The 26,572-nt window shown below is 39.7% G+C and overlaps 1 protein-coding gene and 1 non-coding gene across 2 annotated transcripts in view; one reads left to right on the top strand and one right to left on the bottom strand.

The window, feature by feature from the left end:
* The window catches only part of LOC146310152 (carbonic anhydrase-related protein 10-like), a 165,788-nt gene that overhangs the window by 128,631 nt on the left and 10,585 nt on the right, over positions 1 to 26,572 (top strand). The window contains exons 4-8 of the mRNA XM_084743967.1: positions 1,377 to 1,562; positions 3,969 to 4,064; positions 4,433 to 4,505; positions 16,343 to 16,497; positions 24,177 to 24,351. Coding sequence (XP_084600093.1) covers positions 1,377 to 1,562; positions 3,969 to 4,064; positions 4,433 to 4,505; positions 16,343 to 16,497; positions 24,177 to 24,351 — 685 coding nt within the window. The remainder of the gene's footprint in view (positions 1 to 1,376; positions 1,563 to 3,968; positions 4,065 to 4,432; positions 4,506 to 16,342; positions 16,498 to 24,176; positions 24,352 to 26,572) is intronic.
* Positions 519 to 590, bottom strand: trnaq-uug (transfer RNA glutamine (anticodon UUG)). The gene has a single exon. It is a non-coding gene; the product is annotated as a tRNA-Gln (tRNA).

Genomic DNA, 26,572 nt, shown 5'->3' with positions numbered 1-26,572 from the left:
ATTAGTTTGACTTCATAAAAAGTGTAGGAACCCTGAAGCTATATATTTTTCTCAGGAGGAGTTGATAAAAGGACATGTAGAACACCGTCAATAATGGACATTGGGTGGACACAAGCAGGACTATAAATGACACACCACATAAATGAATGTGTAGATAATAATCTGCTTTCTAACATTTCAAGTTGAAGTGTACTGTTTGCACACATGTCAATCAAAAACAGAAACTGAACTCTAGAGCAGCAGCCAGTTTTATTCCCTTGGTGCGTCCGGCTGGTCTGGCTGGGTGGCCAAAAGATGTTGTGTGCATTGTTGATTGTCTCAAGGTCTGCTGCTCTTTAATCCAAACAACATGATATTTCAGCAACAGAAAAAGTAACCTGTTTTAATTTTGCAAGCTTCCAGCATCAAGTTTCTTGTATAGGATTTTTTCTGATTTTTCAGGTCACAGTGCTGTTTCCCCAACAACACAGCTCCCTGCATCATTTCAGCAAGTAACTCTTCTGCTTGTTACTTATTTTAGGTTCCACCGAGATTTGAACTCGGATCACTGGATTCAAAGTCCAGAGTGCTAACCATTACACCATGGAACCACTATACAGTGCTTTCAAACTTTTGCAAAATAGTGCAACATTTTTTTGACTGTGAATATGGTTATAAAGAAGCAAAGCCATGCCCCTTCTGCTGTGCCCCATGGAAACTTAAGGGTAAAAAAAAAGAATAGTAGTCTGTCGTGAGAGACAAATGGCTGCAAGTTTGCGTTTCTACCAAGCTGGAGCACACCGGCTTCAATTCATTTAATAAACTGATTTCAGTCTTCAAAAAGCTGATTAGTCGAGTCAGGTGTGCTGTTGGTTGGTTGGAGCAAAAACTTGCAGCCACTTGACCATTTGTGGAATAGTTTGGAGATGCTTGTTTTAGGTTTAGGCACAACAACTGGCTTAGGCTTAGGCAATTAAACTACCTCCGTAGTTTTAAGCATAAAAACTACTTGCATAGGTTTCAACACAACTACTGTCTTAGGTCTAGGCAATAAAACTTGCCTAGGCTTAGACAGAAAAACTACTTGCTTAGGTTTAGGAAAAGATCGTGGCTCAGGTTAAAATAACCTTGTTATGTATGTCAGTGTGATGAAAATGACATCACTCATGTGATGGAAGTGACACAACGGATATCACATCCATACTGCCATTTGAAATTGTTAAAAACTTTTTTAAAATTGTACATTTACTTTTTGTTTCACACAGGACTTGAACCCCAGTCTCACTCCTTATACTTGTCCTGTCATACATACAACATCCATGAGGGGACTCCACTTAGCAAAAAACGGACAAATGTTAGCATATCACTGACGCCCATCCTTGTCTGTTTCTCTGCAGATGGGAGGCACCATGTACAACACGGGGAAGCACGTGTCCCTGCGGCCGGACAAAGCCCACCTGGTGAACATCTCGGGGGGCCCACTGGGTTACAGTTACAGGCTGGAGGAGGTCCGCCTCCATTTTGGTAGTGAGGACTCCCAGGGTTCAGAGCACCTCCTCAATGGACAGGGTTTCCCTGGAGAGGTAAGAGACAGACACACATCTACATGAACACATCTACATGTATCCAACAGAGTGGTGAATCCTAACGGGCTGTTAAAATAATTGCTGACAGCATATGGAAACATTGGCAAGCTCATTATGATTAATGACTACATAGCTATATTATCCCAGATAAGCACACACGTGCGAGTGCAAACACACACATGAAATAGAAAAATGTACACACAACACCTACACAGAGTAAGTTTTTCCAAAACAGTCATCTCTTATAATGAGGAAAACTTTTCATGTGAGTTATTGTTGTCTCTGTGCTCACTTCAGAGCTTGTCATCAGCCTTGGAATAAAGTCAAACCTGCTTGTCAGAATTGGAAAGTGAGGTTTTTCTTGTCTTTGTGGAGTTTGGGGCTGTGTGGAGCTTCCCTGAGCTTCTCTGTCTTGACAATGATCACAATGCTGCATTTGCTTTGTAAATGCACTCCATCTAAAGAGACATGCAGAGACGTTAAAAAGAAGCAGTAAGCATTTGAGATGTGTTTGGGATCGGGTTTGTGTTTCTTCTGTACATCTGTCAGAGAGGTTTTGGAGGAAGAAGGGTTCTCATTGGAATCAAAATTTCACAGGCACAGCAGAAAAACTAAGAACTGTAGATAATTGATAGTTATCTTTACGAGCCTGTGGATGTCCCAAATTGATTCCCCAAAAAGAGCGATTAATTCTAAAGGGTGCCCGAACACAGTGCACGTACTACAGCTCAGACATTAGTCCTGTGCTTCAAACAATGACACTGTAAGACCCTGACATCATTTCCTGAGGTGTCTTCTAGCATTGTTTGTCTGTTTCACGTTAATTAGAATTCAAAATTAATGCAGAATGGTCACAGACTAAGTAAATGATTATGAGTCGTAAGAAATCACTAATAATCGTGTAGAATGAGTAGATGTTTATGATGGTTAAATTGGCAGGAAGTGAGACAAGGAATTGGAATTACAATTTTGAGCACATCCTACACTTTTGCAGTGTTCCTGCAGCCTGCAGAGCTTCCTTGAGTTTGGGAAGGAGGGGGCGAGGGGAAACAATTTGCTTCAACCATAGATCAATATTAAAAAGGATATTAACCTATTTAATATACAGTCTTTGCTTCACTGTTTGGACTGCTGTACGCATTTTTACATGTGCAAATAGCTACATATAGCTCCTTTGTGTGTTTTCATTAGTGTATAATCACCTGAAAATGTTTTTGTTACCTTGCTCTGACCCATTCATATCATATCATATATATACAGTGGTGGACAAAGTACTCAACCCCAGTACTTGAGTCAAAGTATAGATACTCCTGGTCAAATATTACTCAACTACAAGTGAAAGTTGCTCAGTCAAAATTTTACTCAAGTTAAAGTATTAGAGTTCTTGCTTTTAAAAGTACTTAAGTATTCAAAAGTACATGTTTTTAAAAATACTTAAGTATTCAAAAGTACAAATTACAAAGTACATTTTCTAATATCAATACATGCTGTATTGTTTTCATGATGCATTTACAGAAGCTTGTAACTCTCTGAAACCATCTAATGCTGCACTGATGCTTGTAGAACCACTCTGCTACACAAAGTCTTCCACCTATAAAAACTTTAGCATAGAAATACAATCAAAAACAAAAAGGACAGTTATTGTCAATTTCTGATGTAACTGTATTAAAATCACTGCATAAAATTAGATTGAAGATAACTGTGAGGAGATCTCCAAGTTTAATAACTGAGATTTCTTTCTGTCTTCAGAGGCAGTATATACATGAATTATGCTGTATTTTCACCCTTATAAAAACAACCCAACTTTAAAAGCTACCTGGAATAATGAATAATTATAATAACATCTTGAGATTTCATTTTGTCTTTCTCCTGCCGTCACCATTACTGCTTTTTGTTTGAATGACAGAGGGAGAGTTTGCTTGTTCTTGTTACAGAGCGCCTGGATGATGTATTTCTGCTTTTACATCAGTCCCATTTGAGAGGAGCTACTATGATTGGTTTCCTTCTGTGAGGAACACAGCATGTGACCAATTGCATTTTAGAAAAGAAAAAACACCAACAGCTGACTTCAAAGCTCAGTGGAAAAGTAACAACAACCTTCCTAGAAATGTAGTGGAGTCAAAAGTACAATATTTGTCTTTGAAAAAAAAAATACTCAAGTAAAGTACAGATACTCAAAAAATGTACTTAAGTACAGTACTCAAGTAAATGTACTTCACTACTGTCCACCACTGTATATTTATATATATATATATATATATATATATATATATATATATACATATATATATATATATATATATATATATGTACCTTTTTTCATCCAGTGAAAATTGAAAATGTGTTCTTTTCATTCCTTGAGTTGAGATTGTAATGCTCTGTGTCACTGTGCCTCTCCTTCAGGTCCAGCTGATCCATTATAACCAGGATCTGTACGCCAACTACACCGAGGCTGCTAAGAGCCCTCATGGCATCGCTGTGGTCTCCATCTTCATAAAGGTCAGCATGTCCTGGGAGGGAGGGCAGTGAAACACAATGAGAGGACGGTTAAGGAACAAATACATCTTTATTAGATTTTATTGGATGATTTAGCTCACTCATAACATATGGTAGATTTAAAACCTCTCAGTAGTGGATTATGGATTGTCATTATACTAATGTGAGGATTGCAGTACAGGAGAAAGAGTGCAATGTTTCAGTCCTTAGGCTACTTGCTACATATGCTTTACAGCATTGTGTGTGTGTGTGTGTGTGTGTGTGTGTGTGTGTGTGTGTGTGTGTGTGTGTGTGTGTGTGTGTGTGTGTGTGTGTTGTACTGTGGGTTGTGATGAATATTTGATCTCCCTTCTCTCTTTGTCATCTCTCAGCTCTCTGAAAACTCCAACTCCTTCCTCAACCGCATGCTCAATAGAGACACCATCACCAGAATCAACTACAGACGTAAGACACAAACACTGTCTCTCTCTCTCTCTCTCTCTCTCTCTCTCTCTCTCTCTCTCTCTCTCTCTCTCTCTCTCACACACACACACACACACACACACACACACACACACACACACACACACACACACACACTCTCTCTCTCTCTCTCTCTCTCTCTCTCTCTCTCTCTCTCTCTCTCTCTCCCTGTGTTTTGTCTCCAGATAAGCTAATTCTTTGAACAGGGCTGCATCTTGTTCTTGGAGTAAAAAGAGGTCATTAAATCAGCTGTAAATAACCTGTTTGCTACATAATATAAGATTATTCAGCCTGGTATCGCAGTGACATCACGTTTTGCCTCGCTGAGGTGTGAAAAGTACTCATTTTCTCATTCTGTGGTCAACTTAGCAATAATACACATGCAACATCCAGTTAGACTTTCAAAATAAAGCTTACTGAGAAACATCTCACTTAAGTTGTAGTCTTCCTTAGAAACTGTTTGGAAAAGCGCGGGCACTTTCAGAAAACACACCTGGCAGGTGGCAGGATGAACCATCTGTCTCCCACATCTAACACGGGCTAACTTCAGTCATTCAGATCAAACTATTGGTCAGGAGAAAAGCAAAAACATATTTTCCATGGAGAAAAAAAATGTTCGTATGCTCTTCTTTCCTTGAAGAAATATTCTCCAGTTATGATATAACTGATGCTATCGTTGCATCTACGCTAACCTCTTCCATGGATGTTTCTTGCTGTCATCACACCTAAAACACCCGTAGCTGCCATTAGTCCCTAGGACACTGATTTTAGTGCACCACTTTTGGTGTGGACGCAAACAGATAACGTGAAGACGGATTCTTACATGATCTTGCAAATCCAGCTGCTGTGGAAGGTAAAGCTTGGTTAAGTTTAGGCAACAAAACTAATTGGTTAGATTCAGAAAAAGTTACTTAGGTGTGGCAGAACATGAACGTATCAAACTCATTTTATGTGGCCAGAAAGAGCTTACAAAGAATATAAGTTGCACAGTACAATTATATACTGCATTCTAGTATGGTATCAATAAACTACATGTCCCAGAATGCGTGCATCCAGATATTAGGTGCATTAGAGATGAGCTAGGCCTGCACAGAATCGATGATTTGCGATCACTGCCCAATGCATGCTGGTTGGATTTGTGTCGACTTGATCCAGACTTGCTCTGATGTCATGCACATGTGGGCGATGATAACCTCACAAGATTGAGGTGGCTGCAGTTTTTAGTGCCAGGTGTTGCAGCCGACCTGACAGGCTCTGATTGGCTCTTAATTTTGTCAACAAACACCATATCTTGTATAAAGCAGATAGTTCCCGGCTGATGATAATAAAAATATGTTATATATGTGACTTATCAGACCAACAGTCACAAAATGCTTTACAAGACAGATAAAAGAACAGAGGATCATGTGACAGTAGGAGGATCTCTTCTATTTCAACTTCAAATCAACAATCAAGAACACACTTTATTTCTTCAGGTATGAACCTGGTCTGCAGACTTCAGGTAACCTACAGGTGATCTAACAGGATGTTAGTGTCTCTTCCTGTATACTCTCTGAAGTCTGCTGGAAACTGTCCGACTTAACTGCAGCTTTTTTTCTCCACCTCCTGCTGCGGCCGACTGGTCTCATCTACTTTCCAGGCGAGGCGCAGTTCATCTCGAACAAGCCCATTGTTATCCACGCACTGTTGGCATGTGGTTACTAGATGTCAGAATACACAAGATAGATTCTCAGTATCATACAGCTGTTCCCAGCACTCAAGCCAAATGATTATAGCTGGTAAAATTAATAGTAGCACCCTTACTAAATGCAGTCATTTCATTTTTAAGCAAATGTACTCTTTGGATTTTAAACTTGCTTGTAGGCTACACAAACTTAAACAACCTTTATTGTTAACAACAGAGTGGAAGTGCTTCTGGATCTTTCTTTTGGTCTTTGGATTCTTGAGATATTTTGTGCTTATTCGTCAGGTTATGGACTCATTGCATGGACGAAACAGTCCCTCTTTATGTCACATTTTATGTGGGAGGGTAGTTCCCCGTCCAGGTGCAAGCCTCCAACTCAGCTCATTGGTGCAACACAATATAGGTGTGCAAGTTTCTCCTGACTGACCCTGATGAAGACCTGTGTTGATCGATATGCGCTGGTCAGTTTTAACTCTTTTACGCCAAGTAAAATAAAGTTATTTTAATTTTATACAAACCTTAAAGTGTGCCCTGGAGACTTGCATTTTTGATTTTTTTTTACTGGGACTACCGGTCAATCTTTGTTCCTACTCTCACCTATGGTCATGAAGGGTGGGTCATGACTGAAAGAACGAGATCATGGGTACAAGCGGCTGAAATGGGTTTTCTCAGGAGGGTGGCTGGCATCTCCCTTAGGGATAGGGTGAGAAGCTCAGTCACCTGTGAGGAACTCGGAGTACAGCTGCTGCGTGTGTGTGTTGAAAGGAGCCAGTTGAGGTGGTTCGGGCATCTTGTTAGGATGCCACCTGGTCACCTCCCTAGGGAGGTGTTCCAGGCACGTCCAGCTGGGGGGAGACCACGGGGCAGACCAAGGACTAGGTGGAGGGATTACATCTCTGGCATGGGAACGCCTTGGGATCCCCCAGTCAGAACTGGTTAATGGAGCCGGGGAACGGGATGTCTGGGGTCCCCTGCTGGAACTGGATAAGCGGTTGAAGATGGATGGATGGATGGGACTGTTTCACCCATGCAACCAGCCCTTCACCTGAGAAATAAGCCCAGAAAACTTTTACACTATCACTACTTTCTATGTTTCTTTTTATCTTTAATAAATTACATAATACATGTACACATGAATACTTGCTTGTTCGTAGCCTACTAAAACTCATATTTGAACGCAGGCAGGTAACAAGTGTATACACATATGTAGTCTTAACTCTTTCCCCGCCATTGACGAGATATTTCATCATAGCTGTTTTCAAGCTGAGACATATCATCTGACAAAAAAATCATCACTCCAAAAAGAAGAGAACCGTTGGAATTGAACAGCAGAAGAACAAGCTGGTGTTATCTAGCATGAAAACATCGGTGTGCATCTGCAGATCCGCAGGTCAGAAATCATCATGACCCGGTCACAGACTGCAACTGCTCGCACTGCAGCCCCTGGGAGTCACGCCGCAGCCGGTCAAAGAGCATTGTGATAAGGGCACAGAGCAGGGCTGCTCACACGGCAACCCCTGGGATCCTGCGCCACAGCCGGAGCAGAGAGCACTCCAGCCCCTGGGCCTCTCAGACAGACACACACAATGTTAACCACACTGGTGGCAGTGATGTCACACACATAATATAGAATTTTAAAAAGACAAAAAATAAAAATGTGAAGTTGATATTCTGCTTAAAAATGTCTCTTTCACTAAAACATCTTCTCACTTTTTTTGTCTGAAAAGTGGATTTTTTGATGCAACCGACATTCGAGTGCTTATAAAAAAAGAAAGAATGAAGCTGGAACAAAATGGTTTTTGTGTGTCTGAAAATAGAAGATTTGTTCTTTCTTTTGATATATTTTAACATATTAATAGTTAAATGAATGTTCTGTGGGTGTTGAAAATACAGTGAATTTTGTCAAAAATTCTGGCACTGACTGGCAACTTTATTCAAAAATGCTCTCAGGGAAAGAGTTCATTTATAACCGGTCCTTTGAAGGTAATCATAATGCTGCTGTGGCCCTCCAGAGGAGAGGAAAACCTCAAAATAAGATCTTGTCTTTGTCTAGCCTGTGTCTCCTAGACATAAATGAGCTCAATTTAAGACCAATATGAGTCTTTGACCATTTGCTCATACTTGTTAAATCTGGCCCCTGAGAAATAGCCTTTGTCTCAGCCTGAGACTAATTTGAGCTAGATTGAAGATCTTGCAATGTTCTTTTTTGTCTCACTGCACTGATCTGAAATTTGTCTTCAATAATCAGCTCTTGATATAACAGTGAGCTCTAAAAAAAAACTCGGTTGTCTTAAATGAGATCTTAAATTTGTCTCAGTGGTCAAATTAAAGTCTTGTTGCTTCATACAGTTGTCAAGGAGACACTTCTGAGACACCTGTGAGCTCAGCTCTGCTTTTCTTTTGTTTTGCTCCTTTTATTGAAGAAACAGATGAGACTTCAGTGAGTTCAAAATAAGAATTTCATTTATTTCTCATAAGACAAAGAAAAGACGATTGTGAGAAATAAGACCCTCCTCTGTCCTGCTCTTGTCTATTGGATCAGCAGGTCTATATTATGCTCTGTTGTGAGACCGGGCAGGATGATCACAGAGCCTGTATCTTTTCTGTCCAAAAAAAACCTTGATTTCAACCAAGAACCTCATTGGCTCTCACACCTCTCAATGTAAAACGGTAGAGTTCTTAACCTCCATCAAAGGTGGTTGTGTTTCTGGTCCCCAGGGCCTGTTTGTTTGCAGGTTATCTCAAAGCCATGTTTTAAATATTATTGAACTTTAGCAAACTTTAGCATAAAGTTAGGCTGTGAAGGCTTGCAGTTTCTTGAAGGATTTATTTCAAAGATAAGGCACGTCAATTTCAATAGCTGTCAGCGAAATCAGCTGGTAACGTCAGTGGCAAACTGTCAGTAATGGCAGAGTTTTGGATGGAGGAAAGAGAAGATCACCTCATCAATCTGTTTGAGGAACAGGCCTGTCTGTATGACACAAGGCTTAAAAGTTAAATTTACTGCTAAACTGACAACTTCACTGTCCTTCAGTGCTTGTCATTTCACCAGCGACACGTCTCAGAAGCAGCTCTCCCCTCTGCTCCTCTTCAAATATGAGCCGAGTCTATTTTTGATGGATGTTGTGTCAGTCTGCATCGAGGAAACAGAGAATCTGGTGAATTTTCCAAATACAACACCCCCAGGCAGACTCCTGATCATATAACAGTGAAAAAAGAAACAATTAGCACAAAAATCAAGGAAAGCAACAAGTAACCCCTCCTCCAACAACACCTCAGCGCCTCCCATTCAAAAGAACAAATACATACATACACACACATAGGCCTGTGTGGTATACCGGTTCGTACCGAAAACTTTATTCTCGTCTTCTATCTTTATTTTTGTTATGATATGAATTTTTCATGTACCGCCATACCGGTGAAAGTGAAAGTGTCTCAGCAGGGACCCATTCCACTGCTGCACACCAACACCACAGGCGTGCTTCCTTGAGCGTGTGCTCTAGGGATGTTCCTGGCGACTAATTTCCCTGTCGATTTAGACTAGTCAAGTAGTCTGACACTAAGAAAACACTCAGAAAGCAGTTAAAATTTAGCAGAATTTATTAATTTATAATGTAAATAGTGTGTATTAAGAGCCATTAGAAGATGTTAATCACAGTCTACAATCACCAAATCATGATTTAAATGCTGCTGAAAGCGCATCACTTTGCACTATGCAATACAAACATTATACATTAATGTACAAAACATGACAACAACTCAATAAACACTTCACCTTTTCAGACTGAAGAGGGTCACAGTGTCTGCAGGTAAAGAACCCAGAGCTAACGTTAGCTGCCAGCCTGACACACAGTGTGGCTAACGTTAGCAGCTAGTAGTAGCAGCAGCAGCAGCAGCTCCGCCTGCAGGTTTATGTCTGTGTATGTGCTTAATGTGGTCACATGTTTATCCAGTCAAGTGAATATATATCAGCTTATTCTGTCACAGTCTACATTCATCTGTCTGACTTTGCCAATATAAACATCCGGTGTTGCCACGGCGATCAGTTCATACATGCTGGGTGAGAGGGGCTGCTGTCTGACAGAGCCGCAGCCCCGACTAGTAGCATGTGGCTGCATAAAATCTTAGAGGCAACAGATAACTGGCATCATGCATGAATGAAATATTGATAAATATTTTATTTTTAAATATTTTAAACTACTAGTATTTCTGGTGCCGACTAGTGTGGGTGGGGACATTTAACCGTATAGTCATCCCCGCCATGTGATGGTAACCATACTTTAAAGGGGTCATGCTTTAACCTGTGTCTGGACATGAAAAAAAAACATGATACAGTCCTTATGACAGTAAAATGGGCTGTTTAAAGACAATCAACTGCAGTAATTCTTTTCTCATTAGAAGAAAAAGTGGGTAAGAACACTGTTGAATGGAAAAAAAATACCGTCAAACACCGTGAAACCGATGATTTTTTAAAAAACCATGATATGAAAATTATTATTGTCATACCGCCCAGCCCTACACACACATATAAAGATATAAAAGAAATTTAAATAATAATCAGATTATAATGAGTTGAACATATAAATAACTAATAAATAGCTTCTGACAGTGGTGAAATAAGTCGGTGTGCAGAGTGTCAGACACTGAGGGAAGAGTTGTAGAGTTTGATGTGTATTTTGGAGGCATCAGTCTCCTACTTGAATGTGCTCCTGTGTTTAACCAGCATGTCACTGAGTGGGTGGGAGACATTGTCAAAGATGACATGTAGCTTTGACAGCATCCTCCTGACACTGTCATCAAAGAGTCCAGCTCCAACCCCACAATGTCACTGCCCTTGCAGATCAGTTTGTTGAGTCTGTTGGCGTCCGCCACCCTCAGCCTGCTGCCCCAGCACACAATAGCATAGAGGATAGCGCTGTAATCCGGCAGATGTTGAAGGACCTCAGCCGCCTCAGAAAATAGAAGGGCCTCTGTCCTTCCTGTAGAGGGCGTTAGTGTTCTTTGCCCAGTCCAGTTTATTATCAGTGTGTACCTCCAGGTACTTATAGTTCCCTGGATGGAAACAGGGATCACAGGTACAGTGGTCCTCCTCAGACCCACAACCAGCTCCTTAGTCTTTGTCACGATGAGCTGCAGATGGTTCTTGTAGCTGCAGCAGTGCAAAGTGCGAGTGGTCTTGATGAAGTGAAATATATTTTGGAGGGTGTGGTGCTCATTATATCCTCTCAGTCTTCATAGTGGATCATGATGAGTTTCTTAACAAACGACAGAGCTGCTTCTTTTCAGTTAATTTGTACAGTAATGATCGAAACAACTAAATAAGACGCTTATATGATCACACTAACAATTCTACTGTATTTCATATCATAAATGGTTACATCGTATCTTGAAATGTGACACAGCAGTGTGCTTTGTAATGTATTTCTAGAGTAAAACATGAGCCGCTTGCTAAAAAAAAAAAAAAACTCTGAAAGGAGGATGCACAGGATTAATGAGCTCCTGTAATCTGATATCTCCAGTATAAACAGCAGAGTACCCAGTTATAATGGACCAGTGTGATGCGTGTAGATATGTGTAATGTGTGTGCTTATTCTGTAGCAGCCTGGTGTCGTTTGCACATGATTTAATCAAGATAAAGTGCGTAATGCACTGCTCCAATCAGAGGCTGCAGATTTATCAACACGTCTATCCTGCTGCCTTTAGATGACGGCGGGGATTTAATGAACTGAAGGAGGAACTTCTAATGCTGTGGACAACAGATAGAGGAATCACTCATATTCATTTATAGATTGTGAAATCAAAAAGTGAATGGTAACCAGTTTTCAAACAGAAAAAACAACCAAAGAAAACATAAAATGCCTCCACACTGCTCGTCTGGTGTAATCCAAGTCTCCTAAAGCCCTGACATGCTGTTCATTTCTGCATACACACCATCACACCACACACACACAGTTCAGACAGTGTGCATGTGAACGTGGCTCCAAGCTAAGGATCTACAGTGAAGATTCAGGATAAAAACATGGTGGAAATGACGTCTTTCAAGTCAACTTGGCATGCTGGGGCTTTAAAAGGATTCTGCAACACTGTTTTACTGTGAAACTCCAGCAGTGTTTTGTGAATTAAAAAACTAAACCTGACCTTCAATCAGTATGAGGGTGAGTGGATAATGACTGAATTTTCATTTTGGGGTCAACTATCCCTTTAAATGAATTAGCTTATTTTCATTTTAAGAATCATTGCACCATTTTTGCATGATTGCTGCAAGTATTTACTTTCTTCTTCTTCAGAATGTCAGCAAAGACACACGTGGTTCTGAGATGTAAATTCTCAGTGCAACATGTTAGCCCACAAAAACACCAACAGCTTGCTTTGCACTATGTAATGTGAATGAACCTTCCACCTGTTTTTTCCCGCGTGTGATTCGCCCTCTGCACTGAGCACCACCGAGTTTTTCCATCTAAGGACTTGAACTGGTTCTGTTCAAGATTTCAGGAACCTTTGAGCTGTCTCGTGAACCAGCCCACGTTTTCACCAGTTAGACGAACAGTTGTTATCAAGGATGCATCACAGACAGACAGTCTGATCTTACTTCAGGTCAAAGAAAACCTTATAATGTAATTTCAAAACTTTCATCCACCAAAGCAATTTATTTTTGGTTGAAATGCTGTGAAAGGTTCACAAATTGGAAAAATTCTGATTCCATATTGCTGGAATACACCTGTAGACTCATTTATGATGTAAGTTAGATAGATGCACACAGAGCTTTCTGTTTGTACTCTACATTCATTTCGCTCGTAAATGACATCCGTTGTCGAATAGGCAGTGAAAAGCTACATAAAAATTACATATCATGATGTGTTTAATGGCCATAGACCCCATCTGTCTTTTGACTCTTTCTCAGGAGTTACATTATTACAGCTCCCTCCAGTGTCGCCATGTTTGCTGTTGTCAGAAACTTGTAACTCTTCTTTAAGGAAATTTTTGACTGTGAGCGGCACGTTCTAGTGGATATATTGCTTAACATTCACAAAAGGTTATCAGACAACAGGGCTTGCTTAGGTTCTTGAAGACGTTTCGCCTCTCCTCCAAGAAGCTTCTTCAGTTCTAACTGACCAGTGTGGAGTTTCAGGGATTTGTCCTCTGTGGGGGAGCATGTAAAACTCACCAAAACTGTCTTTGTCAGTCTTTTCCACTGTCCCAACAATCACCAACTATAATCTGGGTGTAATAAATCTTTAATTTAGCACACTAGATATTAAAGAGTGTGGCTTCACAGAGACTCCTCACCCATCTCAGTGCACTTGGCTCTGGCTGAGTGGATGTGTATATTGAGCTGCAGCCAGAGAGTGTACAGAGCATTACATTAGCAAAATAAAATAGCAAATATCGCCCAAAAACATCATCCCAAAAAAACAACTGTCAGTAGATTCAACCTATCACCAACAGGCGATAAATTTGCCCAATCACCCAACCCTTCTGCTGACGAACTAAGCTAGCTTTTCATATATCAGCTCTGCTGTGAGTTTTGTCTGTTTATTTCTTTTCTGTGGCAGCAAACACAACACCCAGCCTTTCAGGAACCATTAAGCAGCCTGAGCTGATCTACACATTTTATGGTTGACTGAAGTAAAGGAACTGCAGCGAGCGGTGGAAACACTGAAAACTATGACAATATGGTCATCTGCTATATCACACATGAGTTCATACTCAAATATAAAGAATATATCGCCTGGCCCTGACTGACTGACAGACTGACAGACACTGCCAGAGAGCTAGAGGGAATAAAACCCCTTTCATCTTTTCTTTCTCTTATAGACAGCTTATTCACAATAATGGCAGAACTAGTCTCCACTCTGCTCTGCATAGTGTAACACACACAAACGCACACACACACACGCACACACATAAAATGCATGCGCCTTTTTCCAGTGTTCCTTCAGCAAGAATGCATTCTTAATTTTATACAAATCAGTGCTACATTGCCAAAATCTGTTTTCCAACCTCGGCTGTGAAGATGTACGGCCCTCTGGAGGATTCCCTCCTGTTAATGGGGCTAAACATAGCAGAGCGACACAACCACACACACACACGCACACAGAAACTTGTTTTTGTCATTTAGGACGACATTACGTTGACTTATATTAATTCTCTGGAGACGTGCACCAACCTAAACCATGAGGCAAGTCCTAACCCTAAAACTGAACAGTTTAGCCTGTGGGAACCAGAAATTCCTCCTTAAATGAGTCCACAAAATGTGACTGTGTGAACAGATTTTTGGACCTAATTAATACACACACACACACACACACACACACACACACACACACACAGTCTCTTTCTGCTCCAATATATTTATGTTTTTTTTTCAGGCAAATCTTTCCTTTTAATTGGTGCAAAAATTATAGATTTATACCCTGATGCAGTGTTATATAACCCACACACACACGAACACACAGTCCTGTGGGATGTTACACTGATTTGCATTGATTTTCATTCATTTAGCCCAACCCAGGGGTCTGCAACCTCGCCATCAAAGGGGTCACTTACCTGCAACTATTAAATCTTTTCTTTTCCCCGCAGACTTTTTTTGATTTGGCATTCAACACTGGCCAGTGTCAGAATTTAAAGAAAAAGGCACCGAGCCATAGATGTACTCTATGAAGCACATTTTAGCTATAGGATACATATTTTTAAAGTTAAAGAATGTAAGAATCATTTTACACTGTAAAAAAAATAGTTGCAACAACTCAACATTTCAAGGCAACATTCTGCAATACATTTTTGAGTTTTGAGTCCAAATTTTTAAAAGTTTTGCAGACCTATATTCTTTAGTTGAGGTAATTCACTTTTCTTCTTTAGATGAACTTGAATCCTTGAGCTTCAGAAACACAGAAACTGATCATATTGAGCATATTTTAATTGGAAAATATTACAATTTTAACCATCATTCATTTTCACTTCAATGAATTCACTCAATGATCAAAGATTTATTGAGGTTCACCCCCATCCCACACACACAGACCCTCACCATCACAGACACACCTCCAGTCCGGAGCCAATGGCCACCGTCATGTCCGCTTCATATACCAATGACAGTTTTCCAAGATGGCGCAACATGATTCAACAAGGGAGCGGTGAGGCCGTCCTGTCAAAGAGAGATTTTTTGTCTGAGTAAGTCTGTTTTCACCATGTGGCTGTCTTGCTGTACCTCCTGGTTGTTTAATTACTGGAGTTGGCAGAGCAGTGGATCATATCCTCCTCAAGCTGCAGCAACCACTGGAGAATGATCCCTGACTGACTTGATGAAGACTTGGACTGGACTTGACTGGACTGGACTCACTGAGAGCTGACTCCGGGTATCACCGGGCATAATTAAACTCAATTGCTCTTTTTCTTTTTTTACCAAACTGAACTGAACTGTGAACAGGAAGTGCCTTTTTGTTTGGGGATTTTTATGGACTGGACTTTTGGGTTTTCTGGAAGGGACTGTCTGCAGTGGAATTCTGTTGTTTGTGGCTTTGTTTGCCCTTTATGTGTGATTGACAAACTCAAATCAAAATGCTGACTCACACCCTGACAAAGTATTGTTAGGCACTGACCTAAGCATTCCCAGTCAGACCATTACAATCTCAACAAAACATTAGTAGTTGGTAAAATCTTTTCAAAACCTAAAAATCTGAGTTGGCCTCAAAACGCAAAAAACTACTGCAGTACATTGCCTTGGAAGCTTTTCTGTTTTTACTGTGTAGACCTACAACAATGATAAATGAAATTTAGAGTTTTAATAATTAATTGTAATTAATTTGCATATCATTTTTTTTGCTAAGGCCAGAGAGCCACTTGAAGGCAGCTAAAGAGCCACATGATGCTCAGGAACCTCAGTCCTAACCAAGTCTTCACCTTGAAGTTCAGTGATTTAAGTTAAGGGGACTTACATTTTGTCCCAGTAAGACAGTCTGGTCCCCATATCATGAGTAACACACGTTCACACACACAGACACAGGATTCAGTTCCTGTCTTTCCTCTGACAGTTCGTTCCTGTTAATGACTCTGAACAGAACGGACTTTCACACAACACACTGCATCAGTTTAACACTCCCTCTGTGTGCCTCCTCTTCTTCTTCTCTCTCTCTAGATGATGCGTTCTTATTGATGGGCCTGAACATAGCCGACCTGTACCCCGACACCACACGTTACATCACCTACGAGGGCTCCATCACCATCCCTCCGTGCTACGAGACGTCCACTTGGATCCTCATCAACAAGCCCGTCTACGTGACACAGATGCAGGTATGTGAGTGCAGGATGAGAAAACACGACGCAGGGAAGAAAAATCAACACACGTCCTGTTGATCAGAGCAGAAATGTAATTTCTAATATCTGTGCTGGCACAAGCACAAACAGCTTTGAATTGCAAATTACAATTTGATAACCTGTAACTGAAAGCATCTACTTTTCCCTAAGTGCTTTAGATAAAAGAGGCTGCGTTGTAACAGTAATGTAATGAAATGCAGAGCATATACACAGTGCAGACAAAACCACCCATATGTTAAATTGTATTCGTTTTTTCATCTCAGAGTCTCAAGGTCTGAAAAAACTTTCTCTTCCTTCTTCTGTGTCCAAACAAAGGAGATTTAGATGATATTAAAAAAAACTCATTTTTGAGAACTGGGACAAAACTGTATTTTGACAGAGTTTTGATTTTTAGTCTTTAATTGAGAAAAAATATTTTAAAAGATTAAATTCCTGGCTATTAAACCTTGTAACTCCAACCTCCTGGTGATTATACTTTTTAAATTAAATGTCGGCTTTTACAGAGTTGACAGTGTTATGTTTTTGTAATTTTTACAGCGTAGTCGTAGTAAATAGCCGTATCATTTTCTAAAAATTGCTCACAGTTCTCTTAATGCTAATCAAAATACACATTTTGAAATCATTATTCCTGTTTATCTTTGATTTAGAAGGGCTACGGAGTTTATAGCAATATTGTTTAATGAATTTGTCAAAAAAAAAAATAGACGGTCTGCCAGTGTTTGAGCAGCATTCCTGTCTTTTTAAACCAGAAAGGGGCAGGCTTCAGCCATTTTGGAGCCTTAGGTGAGGTTAGGTCACTTCCTCATCACTTACGCATTCATTCTGCAGTAGAAATATGAACAACAAACATGAATCACCTCCATGGTTTCCACACAAAAATATATATTTTCAACATTCCAAGTTAAAACTTCTTCTGAAACAAACAAATCACGTGTCAAAGAATAAATATTCTTCTATTTTAACTAGCTTTACCTGTTGGTTATGTGGATGAGTTGGTGCTGGATGTTGCTGGACCTGCAGCTATATTCAAACATACATTCTGTATACACCACCACATGAAGTGCTTTATGTAACTCTACTGCATATAATGTTGCACTGTTCAAACAGACTTTGTTTCATTTGAGAAAGACATGTAGTTAGTAACACAAGATGTGCACACAGGCCACAATAACTGGCTGGGCTGAGGTGTGGATGGAGGTCAGACATCTCTTCTCCAGCAGCTGAGGTCTTCTGCATGTTTCCTCAGAGCATCTTGACAGTTACAGAGCAGATATATCCGCCTTACAGGTAATAACATGTGACTGCAGAGTCAAACAAAAGCCTGCTGCAGCCTGTTGCACCAGCTGAGTCTACGTCCAAACTTAGCCTGGTTATAACTTCAATTATTAATACGTTGTGATTTATGCATGACTAAATAAAAGCAGTTTCACCATGGAGAGAAGTTACAACGTAGTAATCAGCCTACATGTGCCCCCAGGACAGGTGTAAATCATAAAAAGTACTGATGTCAGTCAGGGAGAGCCGCTAGCATCATTATCTCACTTTATTGTTGCTTATCTAACAAACTACTACAAATGAACATCTACACACAAATTATATACCCGTATCAGGTTATTGTCTGTGTCTCTTTTCTCTGTTTTCGTCCTCACACACCTGAAGCCTGGACCGCTTCATTGTGAAATAAATGTGAAAATAGTTGGCTCCCCCTTGACATCTGTCCATCAGTCAGTCTGACAATCCAGATGTGGGCTGTCACACGCAGTGCACACAGGTGGTGGTCAGGGCAGATGAGAAACTGGGACAAGAACAAGAATTTGTTCATTTGTTTTCTCATACCAGAAAGTGAGTAAAGGAGGAAGGGTGCCGATCAGCTATTGTAATTGTAATGTCATTTCTTACATTTTTCCTTTGAGGGCAACCAGTGCCCACCACAAATTGCCGCTGTAGGCAACTGTCTATACAGCCTACACCAGGGGTCTGCAACCTTTATAATCAAATGAGCCAGTTTTGGCCAAAGAAAGAAAAAAAAATCCCTGAGGAGCCACAACAGTCCAAAGACTTGTCTTTCTTTCTTTCTTTTTGATTTGGCATCCATAGTGAGCTTATAGCTCAAGGAGATGAGCCAGACCCACAACAATAATAAATGAAGATTAAAATGTAAAATAATAGTCATCATAATAACTAATTATAATTTCAATGTGGCTGTGGATCCACAGGTTTCAGAGCCCGGCCTAGGCCTTTAGCTGGCCCTGGATAAAACTGACCCTTTTTATCCCTGATTATATCATGTTTTTGTGAAAATCTGATGGAAATCTGGGACACAACTTTAAAGGACCAACATTTTCATTAAAAGAATATTTTATTACAAAGATGATTACAATAGCACATTTTTATACCGATGTTATCAGTAGGTATTGTTAAATTTAAATTTTACAGCTTTTAACTAATTTTTAAATTGTTTGAAGTTTGAAATTCTTGTCTGGAACAAGGGTGTTTTCTGGCACAGAGCAAGTTTAGAAAATAAAGCAAACCAAAACTATTCATAAATTATGTATATTTCATGTATATAAATGCTTGAAGAATAATTTTCACCAAAAATTGAATCAGATTTAAAAAACGATTTAAAAAAAATGGTAGAACAAGATTTGTCCCTATTTTAAGTAATGGGTGAGCTACAATCCCAGCCAATAGTGTGTAAAAGCTGACACTGCCTGACAGATTATAGCCTCATGAAGCTCCTTTGGTGTGTATCAGCAGACATTTTCTAGCTAAAACATTAGCAGACAGTTCACTGCTCCAGAAGACATGGAGCAAAATTATCTTCTGATGACCAGATGAACGCAAGATGTTCACTCTCCTTTTAGCTCTGCTTTGGTCTCCACCTTCTCAAGAGAAAAATAACTGGCTTCTTAGCTGCAACTTTCTTTATCAGCTAGAGCAAAGCAAAACATTTCATAAATTACATATATTTCATATATATAGAATATTTTTTCCACACAAAAATTGGGATGAGATTGTTGGTAGTGATAGTTTTTTAAAGTTATTTTTGGTAGGACATGATTTGACTCAGTGAAATATCACCATCTGCATGCAGCCACAGTGACGCAGCCATAAATCGACACTTCATGTTGTAGCTGGCTTCTGACCAGAAAGCCTTTTTTATGTCACCGAGGAGCAGCTGGATGGATCAGCTCTTCAAATCAGGAAGCTCGGCGTCAAAGTGCAACACATTTACAATCCAGCACAGCACTCACCTGCACGCATCAAAGTAATCAGCTCCCACACACCATCTGCCATTTACTCTCACTCTATTTACTCCCACTCTCACTCACCCATCCTTTGTTCTCACTTGTCTATCAGCCCTGTCTGATCTTCCTCTCTTTCTTCTTCACTCCCTTTTCTTGCTGCTTCTCTTTCATCCCTCTTTAACAGCATCAATTGTATCATTTTTTTCTTTCTCTTTTTTCTCATTTTGCTCCACCCTCTAGCTTTCTTGGTCTTCCTCCTTCCTCCCCTCTCCTTGTCCATCTCTTCTCCCCCCTGCCACCTTTCCTCCCGCCTTCTACACTGACTGATGAGCGGGGTTTCATTTGTTAAAGGAGAGCTCCACTGATTTTCCACATCAAAGTGTGTTTAAAGCTCTTTGGAGTATGACTGCAGATGTTAAAAAAGTTTTATAAAGGCTTTTGTGGCTCCAGAGGGAGCTGTATGAAGTCTGATTAATGTCTTCAAGGGTGCTTTCACACCTAAAAGTCCACACCAAGGTTCATGTTTTTGAGACAGTTTACATTTGGTTCTGTTTTGGTTTCACATTGCAAGTAAGAACATTACATGTCGTACCTACGTCCTGTTGTGGACAGACATTTGACATTGATTGGTTAATGGAGAGAGATGAATGAACAGCTTCACATTGTTGTCACCAAAATATTGTAATTATTATGGCAAAGTGAAAGAACAGCTGAGAAGTGTTGCATTTTTATGAGTTATTTTCCTGTTGACTCTTTATGAAGTCGTCAGACCAGATGTCACTTAAACACCTGGTCTCCTCCTCTCCCCACCTGCTCCTGTGGCTCATTTTGTTTTGGCGTGTTGTTTTCCTTTCCTCCAGTTCTGATGATATCCTGTCACAATTTCCTGTAAATGGTCCAAAAGTCAAAAACCACACAAAAAATGTTTTGACACTAGAGCCGAACCGAGCCATGGTTTAGTTTGATCCGGACTGAGACTACCTTTTTTTGCCTGACCAAAGTCGTGCTTTTTGGTAGATCAGTGCACACTTTTAATATCGCCTTTTACTAAAACTAACCATGAAGAATCTTCAAACACAGTGACAGAAAGTTGGCAATCCTGTTGTATTTTTCATAATATAATTTTTCCAAATGACATTATTATTTTATGCAGGTTTTATGTCATACTTTCACATTTCATGATAATTATGTTGTCACTGCCCTGTCATTTTTCAGCCAATTGCATGCCAGTGCCTCTCTTAAGCTCACAAACTCAACAACTGCTAGCCTGTTTAGCCAGCTAGCACCTGTACAAGCACCTGTTGTTGCTAATTAGCCATATCAACCAACTAGCTGCCAGTATATACACACAGTACACAAACACAATACTAAACCCGTTTAGTTTTTAAGCCTTGGTCTAACAAAGCTGCTCATATAGACCTATCATGCTAACTGAGCTTGGATTATTACTCTGCATCAAACTGAAGAGACAGTGTTAGCTGGCTCTTGTTAGCTTGAGAACCACAGAGAAAGTCAGTTGTGTGCCTTTATAATGTACAGAGTCAAGATGTGACACAGGTTGCCAGCTAACGTTAGCTGCTGCCATTCACTGTCTCTTTATTTTAAAGCTACATGGCTAAATCTGGTAGCTGCTGAAATTAAAAGGCAGCAGGGGTGTGATTATCTGACAGGCGAGAGGGCACCAATTGCACCTTTTATCACTCAACATGAATTAAAGATGTATTATAGCTAGGAAGAAACTGAATACCATATTCAGTATGAAGTTCATGCACATTTTCATTAGAGTATAATAAACTGAAAATAAGAATTGTTGTGTTTTCATTACCTCAGAAAACCTCTTTACATCAACACAGGGCATGACTTGTGTTTTTACCTTCAGAAAAGTAGAGTGACACGAGGAGTTTGCAAGATGTAAATTCACTGCTGGATGCCACTAAAAATTACCATTTATATTGCTTTTTTACTGGTTAATTATTTAATGTTTTTATTGATACTTCTTTCTATTGTTGCCAACCATTTTGCTGCTGTAACACTGCAATTCATTAAAAGATTGTCCTATCTTATATTATCTTATCTCATCTTATCTTAAGTTTACTATGTTCAAAGATGGCACCCCATTCAGTCCAGTGAAAGTGTCTCACTGGGCGTATAGCCTCTGAGGTTTCTTCACATTTCAGCATGTGCACTGAAGTTAACTCCAAATGAGCCTCTTGAAAAATAATGTATTTGTATACATCATACAGCTTCTCACTTTCCAAATGTTATCAGAATATATTCTGACGATAAAAAGAGTCATTTTAGGGGGTTTATGTTGCTCAGAACATATATTCCTCACATTTTACTGCAATAAAACACCAAGTATTACATCAGTATACTAATTTTCCCTAACTAGTGACACTGCTCTTTACATGATGTTTTTTTGCACACTAAAACAGTGGTGTGTTCACTTGCAGTCACAGCAGGGCTGTTTCTAGCTTTTTGGGGTCCCTGTGCAAAATGTTGTTTTGGGGCCCCTATTTTGTGAAACTGTGGTGGGGGAATCCCAAATCCTCCATGCATCATTCTGGTGGACTCTGCTGGAGCTACAGAAAAAATTCCTTTTAACACATTTTTTTCTCAAATTCAAACATTTCAATTTGATCCTTCGCAGTGTAGCCTACAGAAAATGCTAATATAGGAAAGACTGGGCCTGTCCTTCATTAAGAACTCTTGGAAACTTACAGGATTTACAGAAACTGCATTTTAACATCTGCCGTATGTGCAGGAATCAGACAGATGATGCATTTTCCTTAAAATTGTTGATTTAAATTTTGGAACAAAATCAGCTTCAGTTTTCAGGTCCCATGATTTCATATTAAATAGGTGGCAATTACCAAGTGATATATTCGAAATTTCTTAGAAATTACCCAGAAATTACCTCCAAATTTAATAGTTAATTCATGCAATTATTAGCAAATACCATTTTTGTGTAGTGGGTGGTAATTTACCATGAAATTTGTGGTAACTTTACAGTTAATTTCAAATGAAGTTCAAATATGTGAAATGCTAATAACCACCTACAGGCATTAAAACAACACTTGTGAATTATTACATACTTACATTGAAATTTTGGGGTAATTTGTGGGTAAATTCTGAGAAATTTCAAATATGTTGCTTTATATTTACCACCAACAATGAAATGGTGCTTGCTAATTATCACATACTTAACCATGAAATCTGCGGGTAATTTATGGGAAATTTCTGAGAAATTTTACCACCCACTAAATGAAAACGGTACTATCATATAATTAGCCATTAAATTTGGAGGTAATGTGTTTGTTTGTTTGTTTCTAAGAAATTTCAAATGTATTACTTGGTAATTACCACCTATTTACCATGAAATTACAGGACCTGGAAATTGAAGAATTAGCCAAATTTGTTCCTAACTATTCCTGATATTTCCAGACCGCATAAAATGCAAAAAAAAAAAAAAAAAAGAAATACAAACATCCCTTAATGTTTTCAAAAGAGCACAAACCGCTAATTGTTGTTAAAATGTAGCCAACACATGCAGCACCTCTTCTGTCTAAGAATATCTGAGAACAAATGCATCCATAATACAATTTTCCACCTTTAATAATTCAGGTTATTTATCTTCTTACAGTACATACTGGACATATACTGACATGTGACAGAGCTTCACCACAGATTTCTGGACTTACATTACACTGCTTGGGACCCCCTGGTGGCCGTTGGGGGCCGCTGCAACCACATAGTCGTCATGTGGCAAGAACCAGCCCTGAGTCACTCAGTCACAGTCATTTAATAGCCTCAACCCACATTAGCTGTAGGAGTCACACATCAAATTTGTCTTTTTAATGTCTTAATAAAGATAACGCCTACAGCATTAAATTCACACTTTGAGTCATAATAAATACACCGTTGGCTCATTAATATGGGCTCCACTCCTGTTTCTAATATTTCTAACATGACTTGAAGGCAGCATAACATTTCTGTAGAATTTATACGGATGAAGACATTAATGAGCCTAAATGTCACACATATGGAGCACCAGCTTAGCTGTAACTAAAAGTTATACCAACACATTATTCTGTAATACAACACATACATGCAGTTCATGTCTTTTTATTTTAATATGTGAAAAGGTGAAGCCTTGTTGCAAATAAAGTGTTGATTTTGTGTTTCAAAGGGAAGTGAGACCTCTTTTTTCTGCCTCATTTTCTTTCACCCTCTTTGGATCAAGCATCTAGCAGCAATTAGAGGACCTCTGGGTTAATTCACTTAAATGACTTCAACAGCAGGACTTCGGGGGGAGGGTTGCCTCTTGACCCAGGCGAACTGAGCTGAGCTAAACTGTGTCAGTGAATTAAACAAACCAATCTTAGCCTCCTCTCCTCATCTCCACAGATGCACTCCCTGCGCCTCCTCAGCCAGAACGAGCCCTACAAGATCTTCCTGAGCATGAGCGACAACACCCGGCCCACCCAGCCCCTGCTGCAGCGCTGCATCCGGACCAACATCAACTTCAGCAAGCAGGGCCGCGACTGCCCCAACAACCGCGCCCTCCGCCCACAGTACAGAGGTAACACGGAGGACGGGATGGGGAGAGGGAGCACCGTATGTTTCTGCATTAGTAAAAAACATTAAGCATAAAATATTCTGTTCTGCCAAAAACTAATGCCAAGTTTGGTTTTGCTCACACTTTCCATCCCTTTAAAGCTAATTAGGGCAGTTTTTAGATACTTATGCCAAGACTGGAGATATTTTTAAGTCGGTTTTGCCAAACCTCTCAGGCTCATGGACCCCGTTCACTCCCTTATAAACAACCAGGAACATTTCCATTAAACCCAGCAGAGATGATAAATCCCTGTAGTCCAAAAGTTACTGCCAGTTATGTTTTGCAATCTTTTTGATTTTCATTTTGAAAGAAGTTATACTTAGGAACACCATAAGAGTAGAGCTATGACAGGAGAGGTTATATTACTGAGTCTTCAGACACCAAAGTTCATATAAAGCAACAATAAATGCATGTTTATCACACCACAGAAACATGTCGTATTAACCACCTAGCCAAATTTGAATGATTAAAAAAATCACTAAGTATATAAAATTCAGTCAGAATCATGAAAAAAAGGAGCAGGTTTTTCAGCTCTGAAACACTGGGGGTGTGTCCACTCCACTGTCTCAGTGTCAAACACCACAAACACAACAATGACCTGAAACAACCTGAAACATGGGCAGCTTTATTGGACATGTCCAGACATATTTGACACATCAGAGCCAGAGGACAGTGACAGGGTGGTATATTTTTTCTTCTGTGTCAGGTTGTTGGAACTGAAGTGAGCTGAAGTGAACTGCTGGGCTGATCTAGACTGAGAGAGTCACTGAAGTTATGTTTATAACTGACTGCCGTGTGCCAGTTTGTGGTTCTTCTGTAGTGTCGGGGCACCATGGCTCCAGCACATCACCAAGCCATGTTTCATGTCTGCCCAAAAAATCCTCAACACAGAAATCGCGAATAAGAATTTTAACAATCCAACTCCAGAATTCAGTACCATAGCGTTCTCATTCTTTTCTCATTTTCAGCTACTATTTTCTAACATGTACAATATGTTTAAAAGAAAAACTCCCATACACAGACTTTAAAAAAGACAAGTGGCTGTGTTGGGGTTGCGTTGCTTTGGGTACCACTGAGACAAGGAAATTAAAAAATTGATTAACAAGCATCACATATCACCCAAGGTAGCAGTGTCATGTTTCACAAATGATTGTTGCTTGCAAATTGGAGATAAGGGTGTGGTTTGCAAGCATGATATTTGTTTTCATTAGTCAACTGTTCAAAAAGTATTAAAAGGGAAACTATCTCATGTTGTAAATTTCAGTTTGCATCTTGCAGATTTTGTCAAAGGAGACAGATAGTTTGATTAATGAATCCATGTGATGTGCAAAGCAGTATAATTTGATCAAACTGGATTTTACAACTGACAGTTGCAAGGTTCTTTGCAGTGAGTTGCCAAATTATGTCGAATTGTGTAGTTACAAGCCAGGTTCAGCTTCTCTTTAAGGGATAGTTCACCCAAATGTGAAAATTGAAGGTGAGGTTTAGTTTTTTGTTTTTCTTTATATGTATATACATATATATACATATATATATATATATATATATATATATATATATATATATACATATATTTTTTTTTTTGGGGGGGGGGCACTTTAAGCCTTTAATGACAGGACAGCTGAAGATGTGACAGGAAATGGGGAGAGGGAGTGGGGGAATGGCACACAGCAAAGGGCCATGGGGAGTTGAACCTATGGCCACTGCAGAGGACTCACAGCCTCCATACATAGGGTGCACGCTTTACCAAATGAACTATCCGGACACCCGAAGTTTACTTTTTTAGTCCTCAAAACACTGCTGGAGTTTCACAGGAAAACAGTGTTGCAGAATCTCACAAACGATGGAAGAGACTGACAGTCTGACCCACTGGATGCACACTGTGGGTATAAGTCTTGGTCGCTTGTTTCAGCAGCATTGTGGCGTGCGCTATTTACGTTTTCAAAGTCTCCTGAAAACAGCAAATTAGTGCCTAACAGCTGTTTCCTTTTCTTTTGCTGTGATGCTGTCATTTTAATACCAGAGCTTGCCTCCCAACACTATTTATTCAGACACTATTTAGCAGCGGCACTGTCACCACATCCTGGACTTAGTGTCATCCAAGATGTTTATGATTGGTTTAAAGAATTGCGAACAAGGCAGGGCGTTTTTTCCCCCATAGTAGAATGTGCATGTGTGGATCCAG

This window comes from Lutjanus erythropterus, chromosome 19 (genome assembly GCF_056507025.1).
Source record: "Lutjanus erythropterus isolate fLutEry1 chromosome 19, fLutEry1.hap2, whole genome shotgun sequence".
Classification (NCBI taxonomy): domain Eukaryota; kingdom Metazoa; phylum Chordata; class Actinopteri; order Lutjaniformes; family Lutjanidae; genus Lutjanus; species Lutjanus erythropterus.
The sequence above is the reverse complement of the archived record's forward strand: the minus strand, read 5'-3'. Positions and strand labels throughout refer to the sequence as shown.